At 50.1% G+C, this 12,516-nt stretch overlaps 1 protein-coding gene across 5 annotated transcripts in view; it reads left to right on the forward strand.

Annotated features, from left to right (window-relative positions):
* The window catches only part of PLEKHG4 (pleckstrin homology and RhoGEF domain containing G4), an 83,991-nt gene that overhangs the window by 53,574 nt on the left and 17,901 nt on the right, over positions 1 to 12,516 (forward strand). For all 5 annotated transcript variants that reach the window (XR_004359394.1, XM_032700783.1, XM_032700782.1 and 2 more), the window contains exons 11-13: positions 1,265 to 1,403; positions 3,717 to 3,839; positions 4,359 to 4,550. Coding sequence is in view for 4 of the 5 variants with exons in the window: in XM_032700783.1 (XP_032556674.1) it covers positions 1,265 to 1,403; positions 3,717 to 3,839; positions 4,359 to 4,550 (454 nt within the window). In the remaining variant the exon portion in view is untranslated. The remainder of the gene's footprint in view (positions 1 to 1,264; positions 1,404 to 3,716; positions 3,840 to 4,358; positions 4,551 to 12,516) is intronic.

Genomic DNA, 12,516 nt, shown 5'->3' on the forward strand with positions numbered 1-12,516 from the left:
ACCTATTGCGCTACCTCGTGTCAATTAAATACTACAAATAAAAACTACAGGATGTCTGCCACTAAATGCTCATATTCAGTTGCCTTTCATAGGTTCAAGATTGCCTGTAACCCGAGACAGAAATAAATATGTATGCTGAATTGCTTTGAATTAATTTCCATTAGCAGTATTAGCTACCAGTATTGCAAGGGCTTTAGATAATTTTAATAATATGATAAAAAAGCTGTGCTCTCGTAAGTCAGAAGGTTGTAAGGCAATTGCAGAATGAAAGCTTAGGGTAAGTGCAGGAGATGAGCAGGCAGCTGAATGTGCTGGTGTAGAGCACAGCTGAAGGAGGCTGTAGTGTTTTGTTGTAGGTACCTGTTGAGCCCATAATTGTAAAAGGGGGGGAAATCTTGAAGCAGAAGAATCAGCTTGAATGCTCTTCTGTCTCCTGGATCCCATCTGTAATTCACCCAAGCCTGTGCTGGAGAGGTGTTGCACACATGTAAGTGGAACTTGCTAACATTCATCAGCTAACCAGGATGTGCCAGGTCCCTGGCTCCAGCATCTGAGGGCACTGGGCTCTCCCTGAACCCTCTATCCCTGCCTGTGCACTGCACAGAGGGTGTGAACCCTGCTGTGGGCAGCCCAGCAGGGACAGTGCCGCCTGCTGTTGCCTGCTGGGCTTTGGTCAGCACAGCTGCCTGGGGAAGACAGGGAGCTCAGGCTGTGAATCTCTCCACCACAACATCATCAAATCCCATTTCTCTTGGTGCTGGGCTGTTGGACGCTTTGCCTTTTTGTTTGGCTGGTGGAAATCCTGAGAGTGAGTGGGGCATTGGGCGCTTTATATTGTTGTTGTCACTCGGGAAAGATTTGCTTACTAGTGATTGCTTATTTACTTATTTTAATTAAATTCAAATGGTGGTTTTAGACGCTGAGACTGCCTGACCCTGTGTTTTGTGAAAGCCCATTGATGCAAATAATCTGTGTTTATGAAAAGCTGAAAAGTGTGGCAAGTACGGTAAATTTTACAAGGAGCCTGGCTGGGAGGAGATGCTCTAGTCCTTCCTGCCAGGTTGTCTGCATTGGGATCAGTGTTGAATCACAGCAATGTGCAAGGAGCAGCAATATTCTCCTCTGTTCTCCATATGGAGATGGCCACTGTGGGTCCCACGGGGAGGATGAGTGCAGCACTGCTGTTAGCCAGGTCGTGTTTGCATGAAGTGCTGGGGGAAGGACCTAATGCAAAACCCCTGACCAGACTTGTGTCCCCTTCCAGAGATGCCCTGGATGCTGCCAGCGTACTCTATAATCGAGTTGATGAGGGCGTTCACCGACTGGTGATGTTGTCAAACAAGCGCATCCAGGAACTGGAGCTGGTGATGGAGTTTGAGAAAGTGGAAGAGTGTTTTAAGGAGGTAAGGCCTGCCTGTCAGTTCCAGTGGCTGCCTGCTGCTGCCCTCTGACACTGTGTCCCACAGCAGGAACTGGAGCTGTTGGTCCTTTGTGTGGAGGTGTACAGTGGTGCCTGGAGATGCTTGAAAAGAACAACTGAACATAAGAATTTGGGATAGAGTTTTCAGACGTGCTGAGAACGAACCCACTGTTCTGCCTGGTATCTCCTGATGCCAGGTAAAAGTCTCCTGGCTTCTCTCTAGGTGTGGACCAGTCAAACCCCATAAACATCTGTGAGGTGGCTCGTAAGTAAGCACCGCATACTGGTGGGTGCCTTTTTTTGACCCTCCCAGCAAGACTGTTGGTGAGCCATTCTTCATGCTTCACCTTGAGAAGCAGCAGAGCGATGACAACAAGCTGATGCTAAGCCTGTGTGTCCCCTCTGGGCCATATGTCCTGCAGGGTTTGCTGAATGAGCGTGCCCCACACTAGCTGCCCATCCCTGCAGTGCACTCTGTTGTTTAGATTCCTGTGCTGTGCTCAGGTCCCTGATACCTGATAAGCCCAGGCACACTCCTTCCCCTCTGGGTGTAGCCACAGGCAGATTGGTTTGCCTTTGAGTGCAGCCCTGTGTACAGTCTCCAGGCAGGAAACAGCCTCTTGTCCTTAGCCCAGGAGCTGTGCTCAACCCCCCCTGCACTGCTGTGAGACCTTCAGCCTCCCTTCATATGGTGTTTGCTGAAGCTCTTTACAGCCATGGCATAACTGAAGCAAACAGGCACTGGCTTTCAGAAAGACCTCTGAAACCATGTAGATAGAGAACCTTAAAAAGTCATAGAGTAGGCCAGGTCTGAGTGTCCTACAAAAGCTGATCAGTCTTTCAGTGTTGCAGATCCTTAAGCCTGAAATCAACCATGAGATTATGGAGTCACACCATTTCCTGTGCTGCAGCTCATCAACATTGAGAAGGTTCATGTGTCCTTAAAAATCAGTATTAGGACCCGTTTCACCATTGCTCTTCTGGGATTCTGGGCTCCTCTCCTCTGGAGGGAACTGGATTTGCAAAGGAGCCTACCTGTTGTTTTCACAGGCCGAGGTGGATCCAGGAGTTTTAATGACTTCCCATTTGGAAGTAGACACTCGGGCGCCATGCAGTGTGTGCTCAGGACAAGAAGTGTGATGCAAGAACCTGGTAGAGACTCTCTTAGAAACATATAGGTTCCTAATACTAGGCAGAAATGTAAAAAAGGCACAAAGGCAGGCTCTGCAACCTGTCCCTGCTTTAAGTTGAACTTTTTTTTTTTATTCAGTTGAGTAACACTGACTGTTCCCAGCTTACTTTTCTTGCAGATCACTAATGATGGCAGCAGCTGCTCCCACTTTTAAGCCTGCCTGGGAACTCTAGGCAGCAGCAGTGTGTCTCTCTGCAGTACTGAGAACCCACTCCAGTGGGCTTGTTCTGTGGGTACAAGACTAGGAGTTTGTCCTGGACTGTGCAGTTGAGTTGGGGTATGGATTTAGATGATACAGGAGAACAGGATGCTTGGGCGTTAGGAAACACTTAGTGGGCGTTAGGAAACACTTAGTCTGTCCCTTCCCCCAGGTGCAACTGTGCCTGGAGCATTGCAGACAAGTTTACCAGCCTGTTTTTAAAACCCACTGATGATGGAGATGCTGTGTTATCCTGCCTGGCCTCCTGGGACTGCTTTGCTTTTAGGAGGGTCTTGTTAGTCAGTCCTCTACCCCTGTTTGAGGATGTAGGCTGATGAGTGCAGCAGTGGCCACCCTTCCTCAAGGAACCTGCAGTTGCTGCTTGGTTTTGTGGAGAGCTGCCTTCAGAAAACCAGTATCTGAGAGCTCCAGAGAACTGTGGAACACTGCAGATGGGGAGAATCCATCAGTACCCTCACAGTGACGTAGTTCATGTGCTGCCAGTCAGAGAAAGGAAGTGATGTAGGAAATCTGGCAGCAGGGAGATTTGATCCCAGTTGGGGGTAACAATAATAGGAATGTCGGGCCAGTCTGCAGGTTCAGAGCTCCCATTAGACCATGGCTCACCCGAAACAGAGCCCAAGCAGCTGCTTGCCCTGTTTATGCCTGAGGCTAGTGAGCAACAGCAGAGCTTTGCAATTACTCTGTAACCTGAAGTGGAAAAACTCCTAGCAGGAGGCTCAGACTGAAAGGCTTGGATGGGGGGGAGCAGTCTACACACACATTCTTTCCAGTAATGAGATGACCAGTGTTATGAGAGCAGTTCCTTGCTCTTTCCACATAAAGGCCTACACTGGTGAGTAGCACAGGGTGACTAATAATGGGGCTTATCCCTTTTCTCCTAGGTCAGCAGTTGGATTGAGAATGTTGGCAGAAAAGGGCTAAAGGAAACTGTCAACCTGGATGATTCTTTGGAGATGCTGCTTCAAGCGCAAAAGCAGTTCAAGGAGTTTGATCTTGTTGCCAGTGTAAGTGTTGTCTGATTGGAAAAATATATTCTCCAGCGTCTGAGTTGGTAACACGTGTGTCTTGTACGTGCTCAGCCAAACCCACGGTGCTAAGAGGGCTCATCATCAAGGTGTGTGTGTCGTTCCTTCACACTACCCAGCATCCCTGCTCTCCTCTTAGAGGAAAAGCCACCAGCTCAACACCTTAGTAGATGGCATTTGCCAGTCTCGGGGAAAATAACTAGTGGGATGGAAGATGGATTTTTTTGGTTACTCCCTTGATGTGCTTGTAACACGGCCTTTTTTGATCCTAATTGACCCGTGGCCCTTGCTGTGTAGGCCTTTACAAGCTGCTCTGTGACTGGTGTAACTCGTAAGAGATCAGGGCTCCAGAATTCTACTGTAAACAAAGACACCCCTGCTCATGTGATTTGAACCTTAAAACCCCATCTAATTAGCCCTAGTTGTTAATGACCTTGAAGACTACCTGCTGTCCATGTCTTGTCTCAGTCCTCACATGCAATCTGATTTCGTTTTCAGGAATACTGCAAAAGGGGACAGGAAGCATTAAAGAAGATGGATCGATGGGAAGACTTTTCCTCTGTGGATGTGCATTCTTACAGGGTAAAGCTGCAGACCTACAGAGATCAGCTGGAGGAGTTCTGCACTGAGCTGGATGAAACCAGGCACCGAATCTGTGAAACGGTCAGGCTGTATGAATTCTTTGACAAGGTAAGACGAGGCATCTGCTGCACAGAGGAGGGTGTAAAAAGCCTGCTTGGACTCAGTCCAGAGCTGGGTTTTGTATGAAGGGTGTGAAATGGAGTGTTTGCTCCAATAGGGAGCTGGATCTATAACCTGCAAAAGTTCCCTCACGCTCATGTGTCAGCAGTGATTTTTTTCAAGTCAGTGTGTGGAAGAAGGCGAGGGGGTGTATTTCAGAAAATGTCCACATCTGTTAAACACGGAGGTTTGCTGCTGTCTGAGCTGGAGCTTTTAGACCCCTTTTGTGGCCCCAGTGGACAGAAGGATCATGGCAGTGATGGCAAGGGCCAAAAGACTGGTTGGTCACGTCCAGTCTTGGCCACCGTACCAGGGTGGGCTGCCTGCATTTTGTTCATGCTGTATCCTTACACACTGGAAAATTCAGCCTGTTGGCCCACCAGGATTAGCACCCTGCTCTTCAGTCCTGAATACAGCCCAACTCCTCCCCTGTGGAGGCCTGCTTGAGGAGATGGAGTACCAGAATGGGGTGCTGGGAAGTGTGGCTGAGGGAACAAGGGGACTGGGTCGTCCCAGGCATCTGGGAAGCAGGAGGAGAGAATGTGTGTGGTGACTGAGTGCCTGACTTCACCAGCTTGGTTTAATGCAAACCTTCAGCAGACCTGCAGTTGGTTTGATGTTCTTTAATTTCTAAAGTTGCAGATGAATAAGCAGTAGGATTTTCTAAGTGCATTTTAAAATACAGCTTTGGCAAGCAACAGAAGGCCAGGGAGCCTGTGCTTCATTTATTCCACACTTGTACAAACATTGGGTATTGAAGTTCTCAAATTCCAGAAAGAATAGACACTAAAAGTTAAGCTGTACCAGATGTAGGTGCCACTTAGTTGCTATCTCTGAGCTGCCTTGGCAGCCAGAAGTGCTCAGGGGAGGGGGGAGAAAATTCAGCTAAACATGAAAACATGGAGAAGCATCCTGTGTGAGGCAGGAAAGTGGAGAAGGCAGCCTGGAACATATGAGGATTGAGTTTGTTTGGTGACGCTCTGCAGGTCTGCTCTGGCTCATCTCTGCAGTTTGCTGTGCAGGTGGGGGACCGTCTTGCTGTGGGAATGTGTAATTTTTTCCCCCCTAAATGGAAAGAAAAGTGCTTCCTGTGCCATAGGAGAATGGCAAGAACCTGTGCTCTGCTTCCTCACTGAACACAGGCATTCAGGGGCTGCTCTGGTCCCTGAACATGCCTTACCATCACAGGAGAGCCTGGGAAGGATCCCGAGAAGGGTGGGGTTTATCCTGTTTCTTCTGAGAAGCTGAGACACACAAAGCAACAAGCCTTGCTTGGCATATTGGCAATTCTGTGGTTAGGCCAAACATTGGTCCTGTAAGAACCCACCCAGCCAAAGCTGGAAGTCTCTGGAGCACATATGTGGACTGTAGCACATGATCATAGAACCATAGAATGGTTTTGGCTGGAAGGGACCTTAAAGGAATCATCTGGTTCTAACTCCCCTGCCATAGGCAGGGATGCCACCCACTAGACCAGGTTGCTCAGGGCCTCATCCAACCTGGCCTTGAACTCTTCCAGGGATGGGGCAGCCACAGCTTCTCTGGGCAACCTGTGCCAGGGCCTCGGCACCCTCACAGGGAAGAATTTCTTCCTAATATCCAACCTAACCCTGCCCTCTGGCAGTTTGAAGTCATTCCCCTTCCCCTGTCATTCTGTGCCTTTGTCAAAAGTCCCTCTCCAACTCTCTTCAGGTGCTGGAAGGTGCTCTAAGGTCTCTCAGGAGCCTTCTCTTCTCCAGGCTGCTCCATGCACTGTTCAGGCATGGTATCTACATCAGGGTGGTAGCTCTTGGGCTCAGGGTAGTTGAACCTGCCTCAACAGTAGTGTGTTCCTCTACAGCTTCAAAGCCTTTCAAAAAGCCTGGGCCATTCCTAGGGGCACAAATGCTACACAGACCCCAGCAGTGGCCCATTTTTTTTCTGAGAGCATGACAGCTTCTTTTTGGTGGATAAAAACTGTGGGATGCAGTGCTTGGCAGCAGCAGCAGCATCCCTCTTGGTTGTGCCTTTCATGCTGCACTGCCCCAGTGAAAATGGAATGGTGGTGGCATGGTGTGTTTGCACACTGCTTTGGTGTGGAGGAAGAGCACCTGGCTTAGGGAGGAAGGAGGATTTTGATCTCACTGGTTTCAGTAGAACTATAAACAATGCTGGTGGTATAAATATACCATGTGTGTATTGTGAACCAGTGGCCAACCGAAACCAGGAGTGCAGGGGGATACATCCTGCAGCTGTAGGACCGGGGCAGGAATTGCTGCACAGTATGAAAGTTCTTTCAGTATGATTTTGATCTCCAGAACACTTTCTGCCTTCCCAAAGCAAAGTCAGTGGTGTGGTCTGGGAGGTGGGGGGTAAGCAGATTTTATCTAAACTGATTTCACTCTCTCCTGATGCTGAGCTGCTTTGACCTTCGTGCAGCGATCTTGTCAGTGGGTGCCTAGCTCCCTTCTCTCTTCCCTAATATCTGAGGGGATATCAACAGCAGGAGTCTACAATAAGCAATGTCCTCGATTTTCCTTCTTGTAAGGAGCCTGCAGTGTGCCAAACCCCCGGATTTGGGGAAGAAGCCCGAGGATGCGTAAGCAATGTACGCTATGGTAATGAGCTGGCAAGCTCAGCTCTCCAAACATCTCAGCATGCACCAAGGGAGTGGAGCTCCCACCACAGGGATCGTGGCATTCATCCCTCACGTACCTCGCTGCCTCCTGGGAATGGGAGGCTCTGTTGTGCTGGTCCTTCTGCGTGTGGTGGGCGAGTGTTTTGTAGGACACTGCTTGTGGCTGCAGGACAGACCATGGAACAGGACAACACAACCCCATATGGCCTGTCAAGACGCTCTACTGTGTTTTTTCACTGCTTGGCAGTTCCTGGAGGCCTGTCAGAGCTCCCTGCGAGGAGGCAGGCTGAGCTGGGCCAGACCACGTGGAGCTTACACATGGGCTGGCAGGGTTCCCTCCCCAGAGCCGTGGCTGGTGCCAAGCTGGATGTTTCCATTTGTCCTCGCTTCCTTTGCGGCAGGAGCCCTTGGTGCCTGACAGGGGCTGGATGATGGCTGGGCTGAGGCAGGAGGAGCAGAGAAGGAAGCTGCCTTCCCCACCTCTGACTGTGGGCTGGAGGATTGTTTTTCAGTACCACAAACTCAGTGTGGGCATATTCGGGGACCTGCCATCTTCCTGTGGCTTCAAGCCTGGTCTGGCTGCTGTCCCTTGTTTACTCAATTCCAAGACTGCACTGGGATCTGGCACCACACAGTGCTTTGGGGGAGAACTGGGAAGCTGAGCAAGCAAGGGTGTGTATGATGTACCAAAAGCACTGATGTCTGTTTTGTTCTGGGGTGCCTGCAAGGACAGTCCTCAGTACCCTTCTCTCCTGCTGTCTCTCCTGGCTTCACAGTAACACTGCCGTAGGTACACCATCAAGACCAGGAGCAGCCACAGCAGGTTTCCCTCTCCTTGATGTCTCATTAATCTTCACATTTTTTCCTTTCTCAAGCTTTCTTTGGGTGAAATTATTTCTCAGATCACTCCTATATCCCACACTCTTGCCTTTACCATAAGCAAAGTGCAGGTTACCTGGATGGCAGGTTTGAAATGGCCCGTGTGAAAGCTGTGTGCCCTGTTGGTTCTGCAGCACCCTACTTGCACTGTCCAGTGAGCCAGAGCACAGAGCATGGTCTCTGCCAGCCCTGGGATGACAACCAGTCCTGCTGAAGGTTGGGAGCAAAGGTGCACGATCCTTGCTGGCAGAAGTCACTCTGGAAGAAAGCACTGACCCAACCAGAAAGGGCAGCGTCCCATCACACTGGCTCAGCACCTGCATACCCTGTGGTGATGTGGTGCCCAGAGCTGAACTGCCTGTATCATTACAGGAGGGCCTGAGGCAGCTCCAGGGGCTTTTTCCTGCTTGTCAGGATGTTGTGCAAGATGGTGCTTTGTTGGTGCTCAGGGGACGTGTGGTCATTGCCCTACCATGGCCTGGGAGCCTCTTGCAACTTGAGCCCTTGATTTGTGCTTGCTTTCTGAGTGAAGCTGTTCAAGAGTCCCACTGCTCAGGACTGGTGGAGTGAGGCTGGTTCAGCAGTGGTAGGGTGGCCCATGGTGGGATTTCTTTGGGCTCTGTTCCACAGGTGATTCCTTCAGTGGTGCTCTCTGTCTGAGATCCCTTGGATCTCTTCCCCTAAAGGACCCCTGACCATCAGCCTGTGCTGATTCTTGTTCCTTGGTCATCTTTGGCTTTTCTCTGCTGCACACAAGGAGCTGCTGCTTCTGAGCTCTGCTTGAAGTGGGCAGAGTGTTACCTGACCTCTCTCCCTTCTGTGTTTTCATCTCTCTGGGAGTGAGTTACCTGTGCTCACGTGTGGTTCTGCCCCCACAGCGGGTTCTCCTCTACTCTCCTCCTCCTCTGGCTCTCCTCCTCAGTCACTTTGTTCTTTGTGGCTTAGAAAACAAAGCCCTTGGCAAGTGAAGGAGGTGCCTGCCCTTCCTGGGGGAGGGCCAGCTGGCCTGCATTTGATTATGGCAGTGCCTCCTCATCCCTCCCCATTGTCCTTGCTGCTGTAGGAATGCCAGCCTTTTTGCGCTCCATCCCGTGAACAAGTGTTGCTGCTCTGGGGCCCAAAGAGGGGCTGGGGCCCTTCTTCCCATCCCTCTGGCCCCGCTGCAGGAGAGCCTCTCTGCACATCTCCATGCACCTTCCCTCCGAGTTGCATCCACCCCGTCCTGGCTCCGGCAGCAGACGGACCCAGCAAACCCCCTTGTAAGTACCAAGTGTCTGGTGCCCCGGCTGACGTGTGAACTGGATTGGGATTGTTTGGAAACAATGTAGAGAAGGCTTTTCACTGGGTTGCCTGTGCGTGTCTGTATGCATCCAGCATGAATCAGATTGCTTTGTGTGCAGCTTTTATGCGCTCAGACAGAGCCCTGTGGGCTGTGGGTATCTTTGCACGGTCCCTCTGAAACCCAGGGTTGTGCTGTCTGTAGGACAGCAGTGCCTGTCCCTCTTTCTCTTTATTAGAGGCTCTTGCACGATCATTTTGGTGGGCATAATTTACCTGCAGCTGGAAGTTGCTGTGGGGGCTGCAGGCGAGCGGGATGTACGTGCAGGGTAGGTGGTACCTCTCAACCTGCCTGGACTTCTGTCAGATGTGGGCAGCACAGGAGGGGGCTGCTCTCCTGAAATGCTCCAAGGTTTGCTGGGTTGCTGCCCCCCGAGTGATTGAGACCTGCTGACACAGCGTTCCCAGCTACCAGAGCTGGATCTGATCTTAGCTGTGACAGCAGAAATCCAGAGCATGATAAATAAGCTGCCTTCCACAGATGTCCTTATGTCTCACTTCTCCCCAGAAGTTTCGGAACAGAGACCTGCTGATTACCTTGTTTTCTGCTGTTTTGTTTCTGATGATGTACCAGATATAATGTAACAGATGATGATTTTGAGGATAAAACCAAATCAAGTCCTCTCCAGATGATAAATCCTTTATGTTTCTTTTTGCTTAGTTTTTGGGAAGAAAAGGAGGGTTGTGAATGCTGGTCTTTGGGAAGCCAGAAAAGATCCTGGTGGCTGCAAGCTAAAAGTGTGATTTTTCTATAGCAGGCTATTTGGCACAGTTTGAGAGGTAATTTTACTGAAAGGGTGCTAGGATTTCCTGCTCTGGGGATGTGCTTGGGGAAGTGCAGAGTAGAACTTAGCACTAAAGTGGAAAAAGAGGCATTTGACATGTCTTTACTGTAGCATACTTGTTGTAAACAGAGACACAGGTCGCTGTGCCACGATGCTGGTCCCTCACCAGCAGTCCTGCACAGGTCAGAACATGGCTTTGCCCCCCAGCACCTCAGAGCAAATGAGGCTTTGCTGTGGTTTATAATGAAGTCTCTGGGAGAGGCTTAACATGTGCTGTTCTCTCTCTACCTCTGTGAGAGATGGGCTTTGCTTTTCTGGGGAAGGGCTGCACAACATTCCCAAATAACAGTTTTCATCTGGTTACTGGTACAAGTTCTAAGGATGATGAAGGGAGATTCAAGAGGCACAAGAGAGGAATATTTACAGTGCCTTCCTGATGCTGTAAAACTGTTTTAGGGGAAGCCACTGTTGTCTGGCTTCAGCATTGTCTGACAGCAGCTGTCTCATCTCCTTCTGTCTTCTCTCTCTCCTTCCTCAGTTGTGCCTGTAAAGTCGTGCCCCTAGACAGACATCTAGTCTGATTTGCTCTCCCGTTTCAGAGGTGTCCTTTTTCATGCACAGCCTGAAGCAGTTGGGGGAATGAGCCCTGGGGGTGGAAAATGGATCCTCTGGCAGAGTTCATGCAAGGTTAATGTGTGAAATCTCTCCCTTCTCCTTCCTGCCATGTTTTTGCTGGAGAAATCTTCTTGCAAGGTTAATAAGCTTCTCGTGTTTACTTTCCTATCAGAGTATATTCATGTATTAGAAAGTTTCTGCTCTGCCTTGGAGTTAGAGATAGCCCTCTTGCACAAACAAAAAGTCCTGAACACTTACATCTGATCTGCTACAGCTCCCCTGTATTTTTCTGTCTTGCAAAATTAGTGATTTGGAAACTGTTCTGTCTTACAAACTCTCTAGTAATTCACTGCTAGCTCTAGTGGTGCCCAGACTATTTTCTCCTGTGTTTCTCCAATAACTGTGTTGCCAAATGGGCAGCACAGCAGTGCCCGTAGCTCTGGCAAGCTCTGTGGCAGGAGGTAAAAGCTAAATAGTAGTTGGCACCAGCACTCAGTGCTACTTTCTGGTTGCACAACACAGGTGTGAGACTCCTTTGTCTCTCAGTGTTACAGGGCAGCAGCAGTGAATTAATTAGGTTTTTTTCACATGCTAAATCCAAGCACAATTTGAAATCGAGAAGTTCTTGGGTTGAGAAGCTTTTGAGCACCTGTCCTAGCACCTCAGACTCTCTTTAGTGCTGTATGAGGTCTGTGTGGTCTGTCTGTGGCCTGTGCAGGGGGACAAAGCCTCACTCTGTCTGTCTGGGGACCTTCTCCCTCCTCCTTCAGAATCCTGAGGAGGATTCTGCTGAATCCTCCTCCTTGGTGGAGGACACAGCAGGAAGCAGTCTGAGGGAGCCAACTGGTGTGAAGCATCTTTTGGGATGTAGGGTGCTTGCTCCTCATGTGCCTTCCCCAATCCCAGGAGTGCCAGCACGTTCTGCCACTGGATGTATGCAGGGGGCAGTGCTTGACATGGTGAAACCACCTTAGCCTTGATTGCCCGAGCACCTCTGTGTAAAAGTTCCTCAGTGTCTTTGGTTGCCAGGAGCGTAAGCTGACAGTTTTCTGAAAGTCTGGCACTCCTGTCAGGTGGGTTCAAATCTCCTGCAGGATCACAACACTGGGAGCCAGTCAGTCAGCCACGGCAGGGAAACAGCATTTCCTCCCAGCAGGTTTAGGAATTTCCCTGCTCGAGTTGCAGCTAAGCTGTGAGGGGAGGGTGTAGTGCTTGAGGTGTGAGATCTGATGCCAGCAGAGATCTTCCCTCAGCTGGGCCCAGCCTTGTGCATGTGTGCAGAATGTTGGGTTTGGTGCTTTTTTTCCCCTCTGATCTTGGGGTAGAAGTGGCACAGGGTGACAGATTTTCTGAATGTTTGTGTGCTGGCATCCGTCTGGATGCTGGGATCCTCCTGGAGACTGAAATTCCCTTTAGTCACGGGAGTTAAATAGATCTGTTCAGGCAATCTGGACATGAAGCTCCCCTCAGTGTACAGATGGGACTGAAGCTCACAATGGCTCCATCTGCATATCAAAGCCCTGGACATATGGACAGGGTTCTCCCAGGCACCCGCTGCCTCTGACCTGGCTCCTCTGGCAGCTCTGTGGGGCTTTGCACCCTCCGAGTACATCTTGGTGTTATCCTAAACTGGGGAGCAATTTCCAATGTTGTCAGCTCTCCTGGAGAAGGGGGGCCCAGC

This window comes from Chiroxiphia lanceolata, chromosome 13 (genome assembly GCF_009829145.1).
Source record: "Chiroxiphia lanceolata isolate bChiLan1 chromosome 13, bChiLan1.pri, whole genome shotgun sequence".
NCBI classification, from domain to species: Eukaryota; Metazoa; Chordata; class Aves; order Passeriformes; family Pipridae; genus Chiroxiphia; species Chiroxiphia lanceolata.